Here is a 25,197-nt window from a genome sequence, read left to right on the forward strand (position 1 = left end):
TTTAATCAGCTTAATCAGAAAACTGAACAGTATCCAAAAATAGAATCTCGCCTCTTCATTTAATTACAAACAAACTGGCATGGAGAACTGAGTGCACTTACCCACCAATTTGTCATCAACATGAGCCTGACAGTTTCTCTAAACAAAGGACAGGGCATCAAACTATGCTGTACCTAACACAAATAAATTTAATTCTTACTGTAAATCTTGTTCTTTACTTTCACTATACAGCCACAGGTTTCTAACATTCATAAGCCCTTGTGTTCCAGCTTGTGTCCAAAGATCTCCGTATAACACCTCGAGCACTCAGCCTTAATATAAAATACCACCCATATTTGGTAATCAGCAAGGCCTAACTTGCTATTTCTTCTTTGGGTTCAAGGCAGATTATTTTTAAGATGCCTAACAGTCAACTCATCTTCACCAATGTTTGGAGGCTAGACATGAGCATCTGCAAACTGAAAACTCTGTTTAATTTTGTAAGAATCACAACTTGTTTAATGCCAGAAGCCAAATGACCTTTCTATGCCTTCAGGTAGTGGCAGCTGTAGACACAGAGTTTCAGGAGATAAGACCTCTCTAAATCAAACAAGCCCTACTGTGCCAGCTCCTTGCAGAAATGCTACTTACCCAACATGAAATGTCAGGATGATACTTACTTGTAAGTATGCCCTGTTATTTCATTTCTGACCATAACATATTCCACTAGCCACTTGGCATACAGCCCTGAATTATCATGTCCTATTTGCACTGTGGTCAGTTTTCCCAGGTTCTGGCACTGCAAATTAAACAAAGAGTTTGTCAGAGTAAGCCAAAAGAGAACAGCATATTAGAGAACATACTTAGACAGGGAATCAGAAATGTGGTTCTCCTTTTCTGGCTGCATGACTGATTCTGGGCTTTTTAGGGCTAGGTTGCTTTATTTGTTTTTGTTTGTTTGCTTTGTTTTGTTAAATGCTATTTTGATCAGCAGGGAGAACATCAGCTGAACTAGATTTTTCAATTAGATTTTACCCAATGCATGTGCACACACAAAAATCAGAGCAAAATCACTTCTTTGTTTCCAACAAAAGAGGATATGACACCTCCCACCATTACAGCACAAAGTTGTAATATAAAGACAGTCTTGTCCATCCTTGCACTAAGGATTTGTCAGTCATTTTGCTCTGCATGTTATTAAATATAAATTAAATTTGCCATGTACAGGCACAGGAAGTATTTGTGACTAACCACATAGACTAAAGACATGAAACGTACGGCAAGATGGTACAGCAAGGGAAGAATTTAAAACTGAACAAACAGAACATCCAAAGCATTTTTCGTATCAAGCAATACAAACCTCAAAAGTCATTTCTAATATATTCCTGGGAATCTGCAGGACTCCTGTTTCACCCAGTTCTCCCGAGATACAGATCCAAGGATTGGCTGTAAACATTGAGCCACCAAGTTTCTTGCTAGGAACAATCAATATATGGTATGGTATCACTGCAAACACAAGAAGAAATAACACTTCAAAAATGAAGAAGGATAATTACCTAACATCTTTAATGAAGAGAGGGGGAAAAGATAAGCCATAAAATAATACTGCAGTGCCATGAAATGTTAAAACAACATCAGAGCTGCTATTTAATCATGCTGACATTTGCACACTGAGCACTGATTGACAATCAGGAAATGTACACATAGCAGTGATTAAGAAGCAGACCTGATAGCAAAACACTGTCAAATGAAAAAAGAAATATGGATGGAATAATGCCTTCATATGGCTATAATAATTTTTCATTTACCAGCCTCAAAACACGTCATGAAGATGGTTACTTGTCCCCAGCTTAGAGACAAGGAAGTAAAGACAGACTATTCGTGTATCCTGCACTATATTGTAGCTCAGCATACAACTCAACTCCTAATGCCTGCTTTTGTGTGTGCGTGTATGCACACTACACAACACCAATTCCCACCTAATTACTAACTGAAGCCTCTGCTTGCAGGGCTTGCCTGCAGCAGCATTCACTACTGTGGCTGAACAAATTCAGTGAAAATACATTATAATGCTGCAAGTTTCTCTGTACCATGTTACTTTTAGTTATGCTAACTGTAAGATTTCTTGATTTTAAAAAGGACAAACAACTTCTTTGCCCTCTAACTGGGACCACGCACATGCTCAAATGCTTTCTGGTCCCCCGGTTTACCAGTGACTAATTCAACATAGTATCACTGGAGTTACAGCCCCTTCTCTGACTGAGGAGGCATGTGTTCCTGGGGAAATGCATGTGCTCTTCAATCGCCTAGCATCTCATGCACAGCCCCCTGTTAACCAAACTTTTATAACAAAATCCAATTATGTGAATGGTCATTGTGTTCTGTGGCAGCCTGCCCTTCTTTTATAGTGCATAAATGGATTATAGTTAGGGCTTTTCAGCTGAGGCGTTTAATACATTTCTCCTTCGATGTCTCCTCAGCTGTCAGTGCCCTCAAGAAAGCATTTGGTGGTTGGATTTCTTAAAAGCTTGATGCTCGTAGCATTTAAGAATGAATTAAAATGTTTCCCTTTTTATTTTCTGTGCTGACAGTCTTAAAGTAAGTGACAATTTAACTGCATCCAGCAGACCAGATTTTAGCATTGTCCAGAACTTGCCCACAACAAGATCAAAAACTATTTTGCTTAGATGTCTGCTTGCTTTGTCTTTCTTACAAAGAAATATGGATCATAACATACCATCAAGAGGAGCTCCCACCATGGAGCCAGAGGGGTCCTTGCACACAACCCTACCCCCAATTTTATAAACCTTGCTAAAGTCTTTCCTTATTCTGCCTTACTAGTGAGGCCCTGTGGCAGCAGGCACACAAATGCATAAGAACTCTGTAACACATTTAAGCATCAGTAACAACAGGTCAAGAGTTTCTCTAGGGTGTCTTTTTAAAAAAAAAGGGGGGGGGGGGCAGCAGGGGTAAAGTACTTCAATGTGTTGCAGAGTTCTGATGCCGCCCTCAATGGGCATTTCTTTGTTATCCCAAACTCAGAGACAGCCACGCAGCAAAGTAGGCTGAGCCCAAAAAGGGGAAAGTTGTTTGTTTGTTTTTTTTTAAATCCTAGCATGTGTTAAGTTAATATTCTTACCTTGATAATGAACAATCCATACTGTTCTTGTTTAGCATGATGCAAACAACCCCACTACAAAATTTTCTGTTGAGAACTCTCCCCCAACTAAAAGGACTAAAGCTGCCCGTATTTTACCAAGTTATAAACAAAAGCCTTCAGTGGCACAGAGAGAGACACTACTGCCCACCAGAAGAGGATCATAGAAATAGTGATACAGCATACACAGACGGACACAGGAAGAAAGCGGAACAATTACATTAAGGCATGTTGCTCAGAGCTGTTTAGAATTTTTGATAAGGATTCAACCAAATCTGAAAATCAGAGTTCCAGGGAAAGCAAATACTTACAGATTGTTGTGAAAACATTGGTAAAGCAAAAGTAATCAACAGCATTGAATGACAGGAGATGATACAAGAATTGTTCTTTCTCATCATCACAGCGAAGGAATGCGTAACGCTTGTAGAGTTTTCTGACAAAGCAAAACAAATAATCTGTCATAGTAACAAGATGCTTTCGGTGAAAGGTTTTCTATTATGCATATTTAATAGGTAAACTATGAAGAATATGCAAGTGATTATAAATGACAAGCGATACTGGTAGATCCAACAGTATTTAATGTGCCAAGACATGTCAACACTCCAAGTCTGAAGTCTCCCAAGTACATCAGTCCAATACTTCACACTATTTTCCACTCCTCAAAAGCAAGGTTTGGGGTGGTCTAAGGGTCTTCTCCCACCCAAAAACATCCCAAAAGATAGGAAAAGGACTTTTGTACTTTCTTGGAAAAAATTCTGACTTCTTTTGCCCATGTAAAATGAAAGAACTGAAGAATTTGAAAGAGTCCTCGTAAGTTACTTCCAAGCAAAAGGTGCCATGGGAGAGCCCTCTAGCACATGACATAAGACAGTTAGAAGAGTGTTTCCAAAGGACACTAGGGCAAACACTGGGGCTATCTGCTTCTATTAGGTTATAGGTGATAACCCAGGGCCTACAACCACCTGCACGTTAAGCTAGGGAATAGCTTCAGTGTTGACAGTATAGAGCTCCTGACATAATCAAAATCATAAGCATGCAAAGGTGGCCTAAAGTCCTACTGTTCCCTTTTACTGGGTTGCAAACTCTTTGCTAGGACTGCAACTCCACACAGAACTGCAACTTCTTTTAAGTGGAAATATCAAAAGATGTAGGTCAGTAGCCTTCTCTCACTAGTGGAGACACTAACGCCTATGCAGAAGAATGCACTGTAGATGGAAACAATCTTATATACTTATTGAAATTACTCGAACACATTAGAGAATTTAACACTACAAGACTTGCAACTGAGAAACCTTGAAAAGAACGTACAACCTCAACCTCTTCAAGTGCAAATTTTGACAGGAAAATACTCTTAAAGTTTCTCACTGGTATGTAGCAACCACCACAATTTTTGTTACTTATGCAACCAATAAGTAATACCAGTGTCGGTGAATAATCACAAAGGGAAGAGCATGCCAAGATGCATCAAAATCCAACTGATGCTAGAGGAATATTCAAAACATCATGAATGCATGAATTAGGTGTTTGAAATGCTGACACAGCCATGGATAGGTTGCTCTTGCCAGAAGGGCATCCTGACAATTCCCCTCAATTTCGTATATCAATTACAAAAATGTCAGCAAGTGACTCACAACAAATCAACGATGATCAGCACACACACATATTCTCACTTACATAACAAACATAACACTAGAGATTGACAGGAAACATTCAATGGAAATAAAGATACTGAGCCTTACATCAACATAACCTGCCTGTAGCCAGAAGAGTAGCAAACCCAAAGGTCTCACAGGTGACCGTGTCCATGTTTCATTTGAACAATCTGAACCACATGTTTAGACAGCCTGTCCACAGGGGTACGTGCTGTCCTGCCTTTTCAAAGTGTAAGATTTCTCAGTTTACTTCTGCACATAAAGGTCTCGGGGGAGTGAAGCTATTTGTTTTCCTCCTGTTCCCTAACTCTAGTCCCTTTGCAGACCAGAAAGAAACCAAACATGCTTCACTTTTCTTATATTTTTTAGCAATGTCAAATGAAGTGAATGGGTTAATTAAAATGTCTAAGAGTTGCTTCGAAAAACAACACGCAATCATGTTAACTGTAAAATGGCCAAAGTTGCACAATTACTTTTAGTACCTCACTGAACTTGGCACTGCTTCCTCTAAAAACAACAAACGGAGCACACTTTAAATCATGCTGCTTAGAACACCTTTAAGTAGGATATCTAAATATGCAGCACAAAGCACACAAGATTACAAAGAATCGATATCATTCCTATGCAAGTTGCTCCTTTGCTTGTCATTTTCATTTTAAACATATTTTTGCTGCTGTCATCTCACTCTGTTCTAGAGAATCAGAATCTGTTTGATAGATGAACAGTGCATTGGCCAGTGTTAAAAGAGTTGGGTTTTTTCCTTTTTTGGGGGGGGGGGGGGAGTGGAGTGTGGTGGAGAGTGGAAAGTCCTCTCACAGCACTTGTTCCTCATGGGACAAGCACTGCTGAATTTAACCTGATCTGGACCTTCGACTTCACTGGAGAGGCCTAACCTTAATTTAGAGATACAGGTGGATTTACTAGCTGACCTCACTGTCCTTCAGCTTTTCCTTGCTCACTGTTGGAAAGCCACAGCTTCATCAGAATGTCCAACATAATTCAATACAAGGCAAATCTCAAATAATTAGCAGTTGGGGTTTGGGGGGGTTGGGGGAGTGAAGACATTTCTTGGAAGGTGGTGTGAGTGGGGGAGAGGAGAGGAAAGGAAAAGTAGACAGCATAGGTTGTCTGGAGACAGCAGGTTTCTGTCTCCAGAAATAAAAGTCTTCAGTTAAAGCTAATGACAATTACTAGGGCCCATACAAAAGAACCTTTAATTTCCACACAGTGAACAGTATATTCAACCTTATCAGCAATACATTTTTTTTTCTGCACAGGTTACACTAAATCAACCTCAGATTGTTACTCCTAAAACAATTAGTATTAAATATGGCCTGTACTCTGATTTGTACAACTATTTACAAAAGAATTATTTATGTTTACAGTGATAATATAAGGTACATGTGCTCTGAATATCACCAAGTAAATAGGTCCTTGTGGTGAGCATTTCTTCTTTTGCCCTTTAAGATGTGTACTTAAAACAAGCACTAGCACAGAGTACTTTTGACAGAGTTTAAGCCAGCAGGATTTGGAACTCTTTCCAGGTTCAAGTCTTCAGTTTTAACTCACATCCCCCTCCTGCCCATACTTTGTATATTTCTACCATTTTCTTTGTATAGTACAATTACTCTTTAAGTAGTGTTTTGGGTCTCAATGGTGGGGTCTTTTCATAATTTTTTTATGACTTCACATACAAGGAATTGAAAGTCACATTTTGAAATGTTTAGAAGTAATAAAAACAAAAAATGGATCGTAATAGCAGATATTTGACTATTACAAAAGCAATTCACCTTGTGTTCTTAAGCAGGATATAAATGCAAAACCTTTCCTGTGTAGGAGAGGACAAACAAAGCAGAGACACTGTCAGTTTGATCTAGAGATGTGGACAATCGTGCTCTGAAAGATTTAGATGGAAGATTTCAAAAGATTGCCAGATCTCATCTTGAGCTTATTGCCCCAAAATGAGATGCAAGAACTGATCATCACAGCCTTCTTAGTCACGTCCCAGGTACCGCATGTACACCATTCAGCTGCTCTCTTAAACCACACCAGAAGTTCATTTTATCTACGTTATTTTACACAGCACTGAAAGGAGTTACAAGAACATCTCAGATAAGGAGACAGAACTGAGAAGCTAAGGAACAGTCACTTTGAGTGATACTAATAAGAACCACAGAAGCACATCTGGATGTGCCTTTACACTTTTCATATCATGACAGAACTGAATACAAGGACCTATGCTGCAATTTGCCATGCATTGCGAAAACACACAAACAATCCAAGGAAAACAAAATATCCCACAGTCACAGAAAGGGGACCAAGATAAAAAGCTTGACTCAGCAAAGTAATGGCATTTGGACTTATGCCCCGTTTCATTTAATCCCTAGTAATCTTTGAAGGTTTCACCTCAAAGTCACAGTCTAAGCTGACAGAACTGATTCTGTATCTGAAGGACCCCAGCATCGAATCATAGTTCCCAAATAGCTCATACACAGGTACAGAGACACACCTGGAAGGCTAGTTTGTTCTATTCCTTTTGCACACTGCTAAGCAGATCGAAGAACAGGCACTTCTGGGTTAAGTCAAACAACTAAACAGTCTTAATTTTTAAAAGCTTTGCCCAAGATAAACCATCTTACTTTGTGAGTTCATGATCTGAAAGCAGCTGTTTTAGATGCCTAGAGAGCAACTTCTTTTCCATAGAGAGACGAACCCAGGCTCTGGCCTTGCCAACATCTGTTTTGATCTCACTAATGTTCTGGATATGCCTGAAAAGAGAAAAAAAAAAAAAAAGACACTGCCCAGTATTTTCAAAGTATGACAGTTGGCTGAAGAAGGAATTTTGCCAAGAATGCAAAATATCAGGCAAACTACTGGAAAAAGAGGCATGACTACCTTAATATTCAGCAGTATCTAAATTCCTTGCATATCTAGCTGAAAAAGAATAAGAGCCTGAAAAGGAAATATCTGCAATGCAGTGCCCTATTTACAAAATTCTAAACCAGGCCCATTGCCTCACATGATTTAAGAATCATTCTGGACCTTATCACTGCAATATTTATGCCTGAGTGCTTTGGAAAATTGTCTTTGCATGCTCAGTAGTAGCTTTTCTTGCATACAAGACACAAATTATATATTTTGAAAGGACAAGCATCTCCCTTGAAAATCCTCAATTCACTCGTCCCCACTGAAAAAATTAGATGTTGGTACGGAAAAAGGAGGAAAGGAAAATACTTTCAAAATTTAGAAGTTCTGCATATTGTTTTTTGATGTACTGAAAAGAGGGCATTGAGCAGAAGTTATAGTTTTATTCACACTACAGTATTCAATATTAGATAAACCCATTCTTTAGATCAAACAAGTTCTTTAAAGTGCTTTCTTCACCGAGAAGCAAGAACGACCTCAGAGCTACGCAACCAACTTGGCAATGACTGGGAAAATACATATGCTACACACACATCTCTGTGGAAATAAAACAATACAGAATACTTACAAAACGATTAAAACTGTGTCAGAGTATTTCTATAAGCCAGTAGTTGCAACAATATAAAATCTGCTCAGCATGAAACATTTTTGTAAAGGTCAATGAAAAGGTTGCGCTATATACTTTAAAACAGTTCAGCAGGTTCCTTCCCCATATTCCCCTCTTGATACATGAAACGCAGACTCTTCTGTATGGTACACATTATACACAGAAACAAGTATGCAAATCTCACGGGTTTTCTGTGTTGGTTTTAATAGTTTAAACTCACCTCATATCCTGGATGAGAGAGATTCTAAGAGGTGACATGGCTGGACTGGTATCAGACTTTCTCCTTTCTGAATCAAGAAGTATTCCTAGATTCAGAAGAACAGAATTTCTTGTTAGTAGAAATCCATCTAAAGATTTTAAAATCAATATGAAAAAGAAGGTGAATTAACACCAACTTGCACTCTTCTGTTACTGGTGACTCACTGCTTTGTGAAGATATTGTGGCATATTTCCACTTCAAATGACATGAAAATCTAATACGCTACACAGATGGTTATGCAGATCAGCACATACTGAGCATTAACACATTAACGAGCTTAGATTCAGCTGAAATTGGTATGACATCAAATGGTTTAAGACATATACTAATCAAGTATTATTTTTTAAAGACTACCCTATCTTCTTTCTATGTAGTAAAGCTGACTGGCACTGTTGACACCAGAAACCAGCGTTCAACATGTTTTAGTCAGTACACCACACATGCTTAACTAATCTGTCACTTTCCACACTCCTGTAACACCACTACTTTTTAAAATAGCACATTTTGCGTTCTTTTTTAAGCATTATTGCTCTTATCTTTCAAATTGCATTCTAGAATCAAGTTTTATATTAAATATAGTCCCTGCCCTCAATCCCAAGTTAGAAACCATAAAACTGATTGTGACTTCAGTCTGATATGCAAAAACACTATGGACCAAGTGATATTCAGGAGACCTTAATACTTTCGAAATCTTTGGTTTTGACTGCTTACAGGACCATGTCCATGTTAGTAATGCTCAGCTCTTTGTCTACAGCAACTTTAAAAAAAAAAAAAGAAAAAAAAAGAAAAAAAAACAAAACCAAACCAAACAAACAAAAAAACAAACTACAACAAAAAACCACACTACCTCCCCCAATCCATTGTTCTCTCCAAAGTTATACCCTATGCCCCCATCTGACACAAGAAATAGTGTTTTAAAATTACATTAATAACCTTAGAAACAGATTATCACTGGAACATTACTTTTACTGCAATACTTGATATAAGAAAAATTAAAATATTAAAATTAAAATATGTTTCTTCAGTGTTTTTTGTACTTTTTATAATGTCTTTCTCTTTTAAACAATAAGCCTGCTGTTCAGTTGTTTTTCAAGAGAGAATGTAAAACTTCAGGATGTACAGCACAATTTTATATGCTTATACTTGTTTTCCACCCCCATCCATAACATAATATGTTTTGCCAGTCATGCAGTGACTATGTGTCATATGGAGGATAGTATATCAGAGCAATCCATTTTAAAGCCTATCTTTGAAACATCAGATATTTCTGGTATCTGACTACTGCAGTAGTCAGACACCAGACCCAAACAAGTGGGCTCAATCCAAACAAGTTTATTTTTCACAAAACATATTGAGACAATACACCGGGTCCATATTAATTCTGTAGCAGATAGAATACTTGGCTCAGTTATACTAAGTGAAGGATATTTCCAAGGAAACAATCTCTGCATGGTGCAAATCTGCAGGCACCTCTTACTCATAGGTTTTTTATCATCTTCTTCCAGCAGAAGCCAGTCTTACCTGAGGTACTGAAGCTGCCTGATGTAGTTTTTCTCTGTCTGTTTTCTAGGTAGTGTAACAGATGAGACCACAAAGCAGATTTTCCCTAAAATTAAAAAAAAAAAAAAAATTAGTTAAAGAACTCACTATCAGCTGACCAAAAAAAAAAAAAAGTTTAAATCATCATTGAAAATATCAGCCATAACAAAAACTTGCTTTAAATATGTTTCTCCCTACAAAGATATTGGTAAAAATAAAAAACAAGACATAAGTTGGAGGTGCTCGGGAGCTGTAAAGAGGTTGAGGAAGAAAAGCAAGAGTCAAACTACTGGTATCTAATGATTCTGGTAGCAGGAAAAAGTCAACCGGACTTTATTTCTCATAGTTCATTAACATGAAAAGAAAACATTTAAAGGCTTGTAAAACACTATGTGCAAGTAGAGTTCTAAGTCTAAGGCCGTAACCTGTACTAGGTGTCTTTCCCTCCCGGCCTCTCCAGCAGTGAAATGACAAGAGATACAGAGCCAGCCTGAGTAAACCATCTTATACGTAGACCAAGTCTTGTTCCCTTCAGGGAAATTCAGGCCTATAGGTGCCTGCTGTCAATTTTCAGAACCTCAAAAGATCCCCCTCAATTTCATCAAGCAAAGGACTTGGATAATCACAAACACAGTAAGAAAAGACAACCCAAAACACAAGCAGGACAACGAAAGCTTATCAGCAAGAATACTCCAGCTCTACACATTATAAAACCAACTTAGGAGTTAAAATTTGGGATGTAGTATTTAGGCCAAGATAAATCCGTCAAATGATGTTAAAAGGTGCACCTTGCTCATTATGTTGCCGCCTTAAACCTCTGGTGGCTTAAAGCAGAGTGTGAGGAAATCTTTCGCTGGCAAACTAAAAAGATTCTTGGATTCATTCTAAAATATTCTGCATGATAAATCAAAACCTTTCAAAGCCACAGAAAGGCAGCAGTAATTGAACAGGGGCTCTCCAGCACATTAACTGGAATTACTTACAGAGGAAATTAATTAGTATTACTTATCATCTTCTTAAATTATTATATTAACTTGAAATCCCAGTAAAGATTTAGCAATTCTGCATTTCAGAAAAGCAGTCATATTATAAAGCCATATTTTTATTTACAACTTTGTGCAGAAAGAAACTAGGACCGTAAAGCAACAGTTGTCAATTCAGCACTATCAATGTAATCTACAATCATGTAAGTGCCTTCCTGGAGTTGCAGTAATTATGGTTCAACTCTGAAATATTTTTTTTTAAAAAACTATCTTTAAAAATCTCTAAACACTTCAATCCTATAACTCACTACAGTTGACATAAAGAACTAACAACCATGAGGGATTATTCCAGAAGTGGCATGCCTCCAGAAGATAAAGCCTAGAGCGTCTGTAACATCTGTGTTGAGAGAAATCTATTAAAAATTTAGTGCATTCAGTGGTGAAGATACAAAAAAAGTCCAGAGAAGCTCAATGCCTTATGTGTGTACCTGACAGATCCAACATGGAAAGCCAAAATTGCAGGACTTATAAAAACATATAAAGAGAGCGTAAAAAACATCAACCAGGCAACAGTTACATCCAAAATGGCATTTCTCTCAATAAACACACACATGCACACACAGTCTAGTGTTCAGCAACTAGCTGCCATGGCAAGAACTGCAACATAAAGCAGCAAACAAAGGATCCTGCAGCACATAGATGTCAACAATCATGATGAATGTAAGAACTCATGCAGTATATATCTGCCCACTTCCTTTACCATCATGTTACTCTCCTTTAACTTCACCAAATAGCAATGATGATGCAAGATGTATCTATAAGGGAAAGGAAGACAGCCTAAGGAAAGCAGTGGGACAGAGAACGGGCAAGGGAATAACCAAGGCCTTCTGAAAGTTCAGACTACTTCAGTCATTAGACCCTACATCCGACAACTCTCCTGCATTGCTCTGGGCAAAGGAAGGTGTGGATTCACTTTGCACGTGGAAGAATCAGTAGGTAGCTAATGTAGGACTATCAAGGTTCATCAGCAGGGAAGAGGTAAAAGCAGGGATTGGTGGAAGGAAAGCCATCCTCATTACTATGGTCAATTGAGAAAGCAGTCTTCCTTGGCGCATTATTGAAAAATAAAATTACATAGATGTATAAAGCAGCAGGCTTTTGCATATTTAATAAAGGCCAGAGCACACAGAGAATTGGTGGTGCTTTTTGTTTGTTTGTTTTCAAACTGTGGGTCATAATATGAGATGCACTGCACTTCCTCCATCAGGCCTCTATTATATTCCACCACTCTCTTTATTCCACCATTCAGCACTGTTTGCCAACATCTGCAATCAATCCAAAGCATTAACCTTATGTAGGGTTGGCCGTCTGGTGGTCTGAAAGGCCCAAATCTGAGTTGAAGCAGAGTATACTGATGCTCTGTCTTCTAAGACGAAAGCAGTACAGCTTCTATCCTAAGTGATATACAAGAGGGAAGGGAGAGAATCACATGATAAATCTTCACATAGAGAACTGCTATATAGTTTGAAGGAGAGCAGATTTAAACACTGGTGCTTGGGTGCTGGGAACATAGATACTGAATGACAGTTGTCTGGATTATGTACATTTATTCTGCACATTCTATGAAAAAAAGTTGTAACCCTTACTGTCCTTGTTCTTCCTTTGTACAAAGGAGGAGGAAAGGATAAAGGCCTTCCAAACTCCATCTAGTCCCATAAGCAACTCCAAACAGAAGAGCACAACAAACAATTATTAATTTCATACAAAAAACAACGCCTCTAACTAGTGATCTTGTAAACGTCACTTAACTACCCCTACAGCATTCAGGAAGAACCAAAATAGCACAGGTTTTACTCTTAAAAACTAAATTATCCTTCATGAAAACAAATTCCCGATACCATATCCCATTGACAGCACCTTTAGCATATACTGCCTTATAGCCTATGCAAGTTCAATAACAAAAGTATGAAGAACACTGAAACAGTTTTATTTACCATCCTATTAAAAAAAAAAAACCACCAAAACCCAAAAACCAAACCAAAAACCCCAGGTTAAATGGAGAGAAAGTCTTCCTAGAAGTCATCTGTGGAACACATTTACATGTGCATTTGCACATATCCCAGAGGAATAAGTGGAGACAGACAAGGGGGCAGTAACTGACATAAAAAAGGCTGGGGACACACACAAGTATTTAACACGTCTGTATACACACACAAGGGATCCTCTGAAAGCAGAGAGAGGAAGAGCATAACATGACTTTAGGAAAGTATGCTCTGCAACATACAGGAATGTTCCTGTTTGTATGTTCCTCACCTGTTTGACTTGCAGGCCGTGGCTCCATATCCTTTCTAAGAGGTCACACAGACTGGCTATCAGGGTATTCTCTTCCACACCTGTGATATTCACTTCACCATGACCTAGCTCCACAGCTTCTCGACCCATTTTTTCAACCAACATCCTCTTGGTCTCAAAAAGGACAAGGCAAAAGAGAGTTAAGTCTTTCAATGGGAACTTCCAAGATCACTTACATTTTTTAAATAGCCAACAAGGAAGCACATGATAGCAACAATGTGGCAGAATAACTGGGCGTACAGAGTATTTCTGAAGCTAGTGGAGGACTTCATTTCTTTTACGCCCGTTTTCCAAGCCATGGCAGAACGAGTGTTGATCATTCTAATGGGCACATAAGCCTCCACAGAGTAATCCCAACAAAGGGAACAGCAGGACACACATTGACAAGCTAGAGGCCTAGCAGCAAGGCCCTGCAACACAGGTCTTGGGTGTTTTTGAAGGCTTCTGAGTGTTGGCCTGGGAGCAGTATGCTCCCTGGGGGGAGGTGGACGTGCACAAGTGGTTCCAAGTAGCAGGGGGATACATGATTCTGGTGAGACCCTGTTTTGTCAGAAGGGTATCTGCATTTAAATCAAACCCATTCTGCAGTGCATCTCTCAAGTTTCCCCAATGAGCTACATTCTCTTAAATCGTGCACAATTTCATACTGGTCAATAAAGCTCTCACCAACTCTTAAAGTACAGTCTCCCAGTCACAACATATTCAACATACCTGGAGGGAAAAATGACTAGGCAATCACTTCTGCTCATCTCTTAAGACATTTTTTCATCTTTGTCACTATTCTAGAGTAGCTCTCAAATAAATAATACTCTCTTAGGCACCTATGCACAGTCTTAGTTGAGATGAAGAACTCTAAGTTAGTCTCTAGCTTCTTCTCCTCCTCACCTGCCCTGGTAATTTCTCTCTCTGCTAACAGCTACAGTCAGGTCTCTCTTCAACTATTTTCACTGTCATATGCCTCTGTTGAGTGAAAGGGATTATTTGGACAGTTTCATACATACAGAAAATGAAAGTGAAATCAGAAGTAGATGCATGTATTAAACACAGTTTTACAAAAAGTTGTATACAATTGCTATATTACTTCCACTGACACAAGGCAAGAATGTGTCTATTTGATAATTATTCTCTTTGCTGTGTTAGTATAAACATTAACATTTAATTCAGATGAATATGTTGTCAAATATATACTGGTGAAGCATGTCTACAAACTAATGCCAAATTTCTTCATTACGTGCTTGAAAACTTACGTTTCAGAAGTTTGTTAACCTACTTCCTTCAGTTTTGAGAAAAGCTCCTACATTTTCACCACAAACTCCTCTTTTTGGAATAACCACTCTTGTTGAAATAGTATAGTCTCATTAGTGATAACTGAAATAAGCTGTAATAGACATGGGCAGCGGGATGATAAAGACCCATCAGAATGCTCAGTCTCTTTCTATCATTTGACATTCTCTATCATAAATCTGCTTGATAGAATTTCCACTCTTTGCAGAATTTCTAAATACGTTATCTCTTCATTAATTTCTCACTACCATGCAAAAATCTTTATACAGATACCATTCAAAAATCTTTATATGGATAAAGCAGAAACAGATGGTAGAAGAGGGGTGTTCAAACATACTGGCCAATAAATGGTCCAGAAAGGATAGATATGAGGTGCAAGAGAACAGAAATATTCTCTGTATTACCTTGTTTCGACATTCCTTCAACAAGCCTTCTACAAACTTCCAGTTTGTTTGTGCAATTACCGATGGAGAGAGGTTAGACAGTTTGGGCTGACGAATAGTGCTGCCCAGATTCCTGGCTTCTTGGATATACTTCTGTATTGGGGTAGAAAATTGACAAATACAGATAAAAGTGCAAGTGAGACTACTTTGCTAAGAGAAAAGGATAAACTTATCTTTACAACCCACCCCTGTGCAAAGAGGAGGAAAGGATCAGATTCCCTTTCAGAAAAGTCTCTTTTTCATATCCAGCATTATATTGGGCTGAGACACTTAAGGTACTATTTCATTGGAGGTCAAATCCCCATTTACATTGTCTATCTAGTATTAGAACACACATTGCTGAATAACAAAAACACAATACAAGCTGCCAAGGATATTTAGATGCATAGAGATGCAATTACTCCCTCCACCACTGAGAATGGTCTTGTTATTTTTTTCATATAAAATGAAAGTTTGTAATAATGACCAAGACTATTCAAATGGCAGACTGGTCTACATGGGCACTGCAAGAAAGCTTTGGCTGGAGCTTGACAACATCCGAGATCTGTGCTATGCCCTGCATTCCTGCAGATCTCCTGTTTCTTACCCACCCTCTCAGTCTTTCAGGAAGCAGCTGCAAAATGCTACTAGCAGCTCTCAGCTGTGAACCATCTGCATTTTTGAGCAAAATAATTTCCTGAACACGCTATACTTGAAAGAGCTTTTCTGCTCCTGTTACTGCCATCAAGGAGTTGCCATTGTTTTCGCCTCAGAGACAAGAATAATTTGACAAATGTTTTGAAAGACAGGTGATCAGAGATTGGTTGGGGCACAGCTAACTGTGAATAAGTGATAAAGTCCTGTACAAGCACTGACAGAATACTCACAATTAGTACATATTTCAGATTAATAGGTAACTTCCCTAGCTTACACTGAAATAATGACCAACTGAAAATTCAATGACTAGACAAATCTATCAAACATGACATGATCTCTGCACAGAGGGAAAACCACACCTTCTCCATCAGCCTTGCACTAAGGAGCTATGATATATACATTTAATTATGCATCTTTATCCAGAACTATGATTACAGTCATATTGTGCATTGGACATACCAGGTAACGCTCTGACACAGATTTTATAGAGGGCATGAAGGGCCAAACATGCTGGTCCCAGTCTAAACATAACTGCAACTGAAGCTCTGACATGGAAAAGTCCAGGTGCTGGCAGGACAAGTTGGTAGCAAAAAGCCAAGCAGACCATGTAAAGCAGAAGTGGTAAGCACATATGAAGTAATAAAAGCAAGCATGCAAAACAGAAAAGGAAAAGAGTGAAGACATAATACAATGCAGAACTCCCAAGCATTCAACATAAAAATAAATTCATAAGTAATGAAGCTGAAAGGAAAAAAGACAAGACAGTGTTCAGCCATCAGATTGGTGTAAACTCTGCGCTCCGCTGGGCACAAATATTTGCAAGTTAAAAGCCACTAAGTCTCAATTCCACAGATTTTTGTTGGCTGCCACGAATCTTCACTTTGTCTAAAACACACAACACTGCACTTTGAAACCACTGTCTCCTGCTCAGCCTGATCCCCAGTGTTCACCTCAGAAAGGCTCCCTCCCCATTCTTTCCAACTTAATAGGAAAGTCTCTGGTTCACCTGGGAGAGAGGGTCAACGTCCAATCAGTATTATGTAATTAACAAGGTACAGCATAAAACCCTAAAACACCAGCACAGAATAACCTGGCAGTTGGTACCCTCACCTGAGCATGTATTTGTAATTTTTATTCCTCAGAAATTATTTGCCTCGTGTGACAGAATAACTCCTATAGGATAATCAACATGTGAAGAGTCAGTTAAAAAACAAAACAAGCAAAAAACCCTAGAGACTAGAGGTAGATTTTTGCTTTTGTAATTACCTAATTGAAATCTCAGAATTTTACATGTGCTAAATATCATAATTGTTAAAAGCAATAATGAGGCTACAAATCAACTATTCTTCACTTCTGTTACTTCCAAGTAAAAAGTACTTGAGAGTTATCTGAGCATATGGAACATGACAAAGCCAGAAACTACTCATAGCTTTTTTTATTACGCAGACATTCTTCTATTACATGGTTATGGATGACACAGATGACACTATACTTCAACAAAATTTTAACAAACCAATGAGAAAATTCTGGAAATGAGTACACTGGAAAGGCAATTAAACTCATCACTACCATAAAAGAATGAACTGGACAAAGATATTTGATTTTGACAACACTATCCTAAGAGACACAAGACTACTTTAAAATTCCAAATGAAGCTTTTCTGAAGATATTTAACAAGGCAAGAGAATATTGTCTTCAATGAACAACATACATTTAAACAAAAGAAAAGCTCTGAGGTTACTAAACAAAAAAATGAATTCTGGTATTTTAAACCAGATTATTCTTGGAATTACCCATAAACCAACACCTGGTGTAACAGTTTGCAGTCTGTATCATATGAATCAGAAAGAGTGCTGTAATTAGTTCACATCACCCAGATCTTTCAAAATCCTTTCACCACAAAGGATAACTGTGTCAGCTGTAGAAGCACTGGTGAGAGAAGCTAGCAGTTCAGAAGGTGGGTAAATCAGCATCAGACTGTGCTGTGTAAAAACAGGCAGACACAAACCTGACAGTATGTGTGGGGTTCACATCCCCACCTTAGCATGAGGTTGTGCGCCCATTTGCCACCTTAAGACTTCTTTTAGGGTCTACAGAAGAAAAACAGGCAACTCCAAAAGGCAATGCTTCTGATTTTAGGATGAAATTAATCACTCTCTGGAGGTGGTTATCTTTCCTCCATCAAATATACAAAAGAAGCATAGGGTGACTTAAGTTAATTAGCAATAGGAAATAGATGGCTAAAAATTGTTAAGATTAATTCCTCCCTCCCCCCCTCCTTTTTTTTTTTTCTCTAAACTTTAAAGCATGTGATGACATTTTCGGGGAACTCTCCTATACATGGGATGAAATAATTTTGTCCTGAGAGGGGGTAAAAATAGCATAACTTTTAGAATAAGCAAACTAAGTATTTTTGGTCTGCTAAGGACCAGGAACTTCATTTGTATTAAATACAAATAAGGGAGAGCAGAGATGGACTGCAAATAACTGTCTAGACATTTCCTGAAGCTTACAGAGCATTACTCAAGCAATTAGGGGGAAAAAAAAAAAAAAAATCAGATCTCTATAGTTGAACAGTTTTCACCTCTCTCTGATCATTGTCAAGACGCAGGTGCTCTGTGTGTTGCTTTTGTCTGTCCTTCCGCCTCCACTGTGCAGGAGCATTTCTCTTCGTCCACCTACAGACAGAGGAATATTATTAAGCAAATGTCAAGAGTCAGGTGAAGGGGAGCAGCAACGGGGGAAATAAGTTTCTATCTTATTGTATATTGAACATGTCGACATCAATTACATCAAAGTGCAGCTGCAAATACACATAAAGAATCTCTGTAGAAGAATCCAACACTGGGCAACCAAAGGATTTCAGAAAATTAGCTCACATACTTTGTATGTTTCCATTCTTTTATGATATCCAGTTACAATTTACACCTTTTTCCTCTTCTTTCAAAGTTTTTATAAGAAGATATCCCAAAACATTTGCCAGCTCTTAACTGAGATCCAATAAGGAGATCTGCTTTTATATCAACAGTAATTATAAGTAACTCAAAGTACATCAACTATAACCTCAAACATAATAGGGCTTTCTTAAGTCAATGTGCTTCTGGAAGTCCAGATTTTAAAAAGAAAGGAAAAAAAAAAAAAAAAAAAAAACACAACCAAGAGTCATAACAAAAAACACCCCACCACACACAACCCACCCATATCATCTGATTTGTTCTCATTTAAAAAAAAAAAAAAGATACTGAATTTGCTTTCCAATATCTCTGTTTCAGTACCATTCTATAGATCTCGCCAAGATCCAGCATCTGTTGCCCTAGCTTACTCACTTGTTGCTTGCTGGTCCAGTGGATAAAACATCAGACTGAAGCTTGGGAAAAAATCCAAGCTCGTATTTCCCTTGTCCAATTTTCATGTCCAGCAAGTGTGGGTGGACTGCAGTATGATCTATTTTCGCTAGCCTTAATTCAATAGATTTCTCTGAAATTGTAAGAAAGTTAGGTTTTTTTAAAGATGTCTTAATCAGACATGTATCTATAATCACACATCCTCAACTAAAAGCAGATCCCAAATTTAAGAGAGGAGGTGGAAGTTTCTTACTGACCCCAACAGGTACACTAGTACAAGAGTTTATTAAATACCAAAGAACTGACACTAAAAGGAGAAAAATGTTTATCTTCTTAAGCTCAAACATTTTTCACACAAAGCATGCAGGAAAACAGTTGAGTTCAATTAAACTACATGAAACTCATCTCACATCTCAGCTTCCTATGTAACATTTAGTCCCCCACTTAAGCTTTACGCCTCAGCTTTTTTGGTCTTTTTTTTTTTTTTGAGGTTTCAAAGCATGAATCATTACTTAACTTTAACCTAATGTCTACAACAAACAGCACTAACTAGTTATATTTTCTTAAGTGTCAAGAAAGTGGCTTATTACTCTTACCAGCCTCATCAGTGGTTGTGCATTTTTGATACATAGATGTGCGCAGAGTTGGTGTCCTAACATTTAGCAGCCTAATTTTATCCACTCTAGAATCAAATACTCTCAAAACAGGGTCTTTATCATCTTCATCATGGCACATAATCTTATTGTCAATAAAAGATGCAAACATTTGGGTCTCCAGGAATCTCGAGAGGAAAGGCAAATAAGGTTCAGGCTGGTCCGACAAGAAAGATGCCTAACAGACAAGAAGAGATAAGAGTGTTTGGGAGTCTGCAGAGAGAGATACATCCACCAAAAGCACCGATTTTTCTAATCAAGGATGTATTAGAGTGCTTTGGTGCCCCTTCAAGCCTAGTTTTGCTACACACACCAATTCTATCTCTGAAACAGGCAGTCTATATGAAATCTTCAGTTTCGTGACAATCACCTACTATATAGCACAATAATTATTAAACTATGATTTTACCATTTCCTTAATTTTCTAAAAATTTCAACAGAATTCCAGCAAACCACAACAACAGTACTACAGGTGTGGATATTATGTACTTCTGGCTGGGCTCAAAGCTTATGAGGTTGATGAGAATCTTTTCATATGATTTGATGGGAATCAGATTAGTGTTTTAGCAGGCAGCGCTGCAACATAATCTTCACTCACATGAACTATCATGCTGACAAATACCTGATCTCCAGTAAAGAAGACAGTAGTAACATCTGAAGAACTGGGTCTTGTGTTTCCCTAGCAAAGAGCTAGGGATACATTTGGTACACACATATGTTAGTGTTGTGTAGGGTCATAGCTTTAGCCATTAACATATTCAGCAATTCCTCTTGTTTAAAAAAAAAATCATCATTTTCACTAGTAATATTTAACCTTAATGTAGAGGTTGGCCATAAAGTTAGGCTTTCTAAGCTATTTCTTTACAGCAAGCTGTATTTTTCTACAGTATCCTTAAAAGAGTACCTTTATCTCTCTAAGCGTGTGTATGTATATATTTTTCCACATAATATACAAGATGTGACTTTTTTGGGGAACACTGAAATTTAAGGAAGAAACTACAATTTTGACAGTACTGCTTTCCATTTTATGGCCCAATAAACAAAGTCTTAGGTTTGAATAGTGTTTTGCTTTTCACGTTAGCATATCTTCTTATTACAACTTACTTTATCAAAATTTTGCATCTGTTCCCTGTTTGTAAACCAAGATTCCTTGTCCTGACTGGGTTGAATGACAAATACTTCATAATCTGCAAACATTTGTGTAAAGCGGTTGGCAAAAACTTCACGGATATGAATGTTCAGCTGGTAAATCTTGAATTCTTCTTCATCACACTGAATTTTAAGATCCTTTTTGCTACTGGTCTCCTCTCGCACCCCCAACTGAGAAAGTAAAGGAATACAAAAAAAAAATTTGTTTTGTTGCTTTGTCAGTTATTCTAGGTACACAAGATCTTAATCTGCCATTCAGCTGCTACTCCTCAAGTTAACATTCCAATAAAAATAAAGTTTCAAGCACTGTAATAAGACAGCAACATGAAAAAATCTAGAAAGAAACGTTTGTCTATAAAAGTTCTAATTTCAATAATAAACAATAACCTACTTTAGTACTAGTTCACTCAATATGCGTTAGATTAAAAAAAGCATAGATAACAACTAACATAGCATAGATAACTAACATGCTCATGTATGCCATATACTTCATTTACTTTCTTTTACCCTTTAATCACCTGCATAGGCTTTTTAGGGGGTTTTACTACCCCTGCATATTAGGCAAATACATACGTCTGTCTGGTGTAACACAAGTCCAGGTTTAGAACTGCTACAGTTCAATACATACCAGCTTTCAAATGCAGACAGAAATGCACAGCGAAAAGAAGCTGTGCATGTCTAGTAGCCAATTTCCTTTAACCTAAGTCCTTAGCAGTCCTTAGCACAATTCATCACTACACAGCCCATAGTAATCTTTAATGAAATAAAATGCATTTTCAATTAACACATGGGCTAGGATTTATGAAAACAGCAATATAAGATTCAGATACTCCATTTCTATTAGTTTTGATAAGAATTGAGTATCTAAGGAAAAAAAAGTCACAAGCATTCACGCGCAATATTGACTACACATTTGCTACCCCTGTCTTTGTTAATTATTATAAGAGGCACCGCCATACATAATTAGACCTAATACCTAGAGCTTACAACATCTGCACAATGATGCAGTTGCTGCAGCTGTCCTATGCTTCTTAAAGCACCTTGCTTACAGCAGTCCAAGGCCAGCTACAAATAGCATACTACAGCCATTTCTTACATACATTCCAGTAACCAAACACTTCTTGTAATCCCCCTGCAGCTCCCTCCCCACAAAGTGGCTCTCCTCCCCAACCTGTTGTAGGGGACACAATTTCTATCTCTCTTTGGCCCCACCTGTAGCCCAAGTTACAGTCACACAGGTAGGAATCAGACTCAGCCATGAAGAATTGGTCAAGATAATTTAAACATGCAAGAAATAAAACCTTTGCTGATAAAATCTTCATTCCATTCCACAAAGGCTCAAAAAACCCACAGAGGTCTCTCAGGCAATACCTTTTCTGCAGAAAGAGCAACAACTTTTTTTCCCCAATTCTGATCACCCAAAAAATCCAACCAGGGTCACCATGAGCTGTGCACATTCACTTGCTGGGAATCAGACACTAATGCACTTTACAACATCAACCAGAAAAAAGCATCACAGTATCCCTCTGGCAAGCATATTATATACAAGCAAGATTATACATATTCTACACACAATGAGAAAGATACCTATAGAAACCAAGACTGGGTTCCAACTTCAGAATTATCTGGATGTCAGTTTTAGCCATGTAAATCATAAGAAAGTGGTGTAAATTTAGAATATATCTTCAAGAACAAACAAGGCAAGGTGTAGTTTTAAACACATTATCTTGGCAAAGAAACACTTTGGGGATAGCCAAAGGTTTTCCTCGATGTTGAGGGGGTTAAGTCCCGCTCCCTCTCTCCCCTAAGCTTGCCCCTGTCTCTACAGGTGTTCACAAGCCTTGTGAACACACTAACATACAGCTCTTTCTAGTGAAGACAGACAAATGGAGTCTTTGGACCATGAGTTCAGATGACCTGCTACTGCAGATCGAGAGAATACACATAATTTCATAGCTTACCTTTTCTAGACTCACACCTGTTCTTTTAACAAGTGCTTGGAGTCTTGCAATAGTCTCATTTTCCTTTAGCAGCTCATAGGAATTCAAAGGTGATCCTGCTATGTTCCCATTTCTTTTATCAGAAACCAGGTCACATGCTCTGAGGCTCTTCATCTTGGAGGCACTTTCACTGCAGTGAAGGTTTCCCTCAGGTGGAATTCCAAAAGCCATCAGGATCTCTGAAATTTCCTGAATGAACTCAAGTTTATTTGGGAACTGGGGTAGGTCTTCTGGCAGCTCGATGAAATGGTTGTCTACATCCACAAAGCACAGGTTAGCCTAGGATTTAATTTAGAACAGGATACCATTACAGTATCACTAAGCACAAGGGTCACGTTTTATTCATCTTTGGGTTTTGTGCTTATTAAAAGATTCAAACACATTTGCATTTGTTTGGTTGTTTTGTAAAACAGACTTGCCCCAACCATAACTGAACTGGTTGGCTGGCTTTGAAGAAAACAGCACAATTTCCAGGTCTTTCAAGGAGGTAACTAAGAAAGAAGACTCTTAAGTTGTTTACTAGGTACAAAAGAGATTGTAGCACATATTAGGTACAGATGTGCAAAATTTTTCATACACATACAGCTAGATTTTAACTACAGGATATTTGCAACATTATTTTGTACACATGCATACATAAGCAGGTGACTGGCTGTTGTTCAGATTATCATTCCGCTCCTCTAAGAGATTTGGCAAATGCCATTCTAAAAGGTGTGCTGATATTGCAGGAGGTGCAATACAGTTATCTTCTCTTTTTTGTAAGCAACTTGAGAACTAAGGCAATTCCTTGAACAAGTTTAGAAGTTTGTTTCCAAGGGGAAAAATGAATTGAACTAGTTTCAATTCTGTTTTGTTGTTCCAATCTCTTTCTCATTTACCATCAAAAAAGACCAAGAAAAAGAAAAAAAAAGAAAGAAAAACCACCTATGCGGCTTCCACAGCAACATCAAAAGAAGCTATGCATCTTTCAAGGACTTACCTCACCCTACATTTGGTGGGGGGGGAGGGGGGTCCCCTTTTGGCTTCTGCATTGCAAAATCTGTAACAAATGGTTCCCTAACATTACATAATTACATACTTCACAGCAAGAACCCCATTCATGTCTGAAATCTGCTTGTAAAGTTAAGTATACAGAAGAAACATTGCTTTTCTGTAGAAGCATTTTGGTTTTTCTTCACTGCAGAATTTATGTGGACTGTCACTTAGCCTTCCCTACAAAAAAAATCCCTTCACCCAGATTATGGGGTACTTTCAACCTAGCTTCATCACATTATTCAAAGAGGCACACCTGAACTCAGGTTTCACTATAGCACTGCAGCAAAAGTACATATCAAGTCATGAGAGCTAACAGATCTCCAGTTATTTCTTACGATGCAGTAAGTGGAGAAGGATGGAAGCACTCTCACAATTTAATAGGAAAGAAAGAATTCTAAGAGATTGACCTCACACTGAACGAATGATGGATGATCCCAGAAATCAGAGCGATGTACACAAGCAGTGAAGCATCAGTAAGGACAAAGTAGTTCTGGTAGGATTTTGCTGTGCAACTGGTCATAGGTAGACTAGGATAAGCTGTGCCTGATGAGACCCCTTCATTTAAGTAAACTGGTGTGAAAACATACATTTAATACTTGTGACAGATTTAGCTCTCTTGGCATTTTTGCAGAACAGCGTTAGGATGTTAATTCTCCTTAAAACACAAATATCTGTTGTGTTTGATTTCTTGAAATTCAACATTAAAATTTAAAAGACATTGTAATTCTTAACGCAGAACTCCACTGGACATATTCCACCAGATTTGCACAGAACTTTGCGTGAAAAAGTCCAACTTATGCTCTGCTACAATATTACCCATAGCTACAAAGGTAAGTAGAAGAATTCCAGTTCTCCATTTCCTGATGTTTTAGTATTTTAATACTGATATTTATTTCTTATGCTCAAAGGAATGCATATAAAACAGTCTAGTAGCTCTTGTATAGATTCTTTACTGTAAATTAAATCACAAATTGAATTAGGTGTTGCAAAAGAATCCAAGGTCAAGAAATAGAACTAAGACCTTGATTCTGAAACAGCTTCTGGTGCACCCTAGAAAAAGGTATTATTTTTTAACTAGGGCAGGTGACATTGTTTAGATTTCCCCAGTACCAACACTGCTCAAACACAGCAGGTGTTGTGTGTGCCTACCTAGCAAGGGAGCTGCAGCGGCACGCTTGGGATGCAAGACCCCCACTATAC

At 38.0% G+C, this 25,197-nt stretch overlaps 1 protein-coding gene across 3 annotated transcripts in view; it reads right to left on the reverse strand.

Moving 5' to 3' along the window:
* DENND5A (DENN domain containing 5A) overlaps positions 1-25,197 on the reverse strand; it is a 71,484-nt gene that overhangs the window by 8,725 nt on the left and 37,562 nt on the right. For 2 of the 3 annotated variants that reach the window (XM_082317588.1, XM_082317586.1), the window contains exons 6-19: positions 22,924-23,241; positions 20,918-21,133; positions 19,757-19,991; positions 19,143-19,293; positions 18,401-18,494; positions 15,142-15,273; positions 13,415-13,567; positions 12,451-12,555; positions 10,101-10,185; positions 8,541-8,625; positions 7,428-7,556; positions 3,448-3,569; positions 1,340-1,485; positions 660-778 (exon numbers count right to left, since the gene is read on the reverse strand). In XM_082317588.1, coding sequence (XP_082173714.1) covers positions 660-778; positions 1,340-1,485; positions 3,448-3,569; positions 7,428-7,556; positions 8,541-8,625; positions 10,101-10,185; positions 12,451-12,555; positions 13,415-13,567; positions 15,142-15,273; positions 18,401-18,494; positions 19,143-19,293; positions 19,757-19,991; positions 20,918-21,133; positions 22,924-23,241 — 2,090 coding nt within the window. The remainder of the gene's footprint in view (positions 1-659; positions 779-1,339; positions 1,486-3,447; positions 3,570-7,427; positions 7,557-8,540; positions 8,626-10,100; positions 10,186-12,450; positions 12,556-13,414; positions 13,568-15,141; positions 15,274-18,400; positions 18,495-19,142; positions 19,294-19,756; positions 19,992-20,917; positions 21,134-22,923; positions 23,242-25,197) is intronic. The other variant, XM_082317587.1, reaches the window with a different exon arrangement.

This window comes from Platalea leucorodia (assembly GCF_965183815.1).
Source record: "Platalea leucorodia genome assembly, chromosome: 7".
NCBI classification, from domain to species: Eukaryota; Metazoa; Chordata; class Aves; order Pelecaniformes; family Threskiornithidae; genus Platalea; species Platalea leucorodia.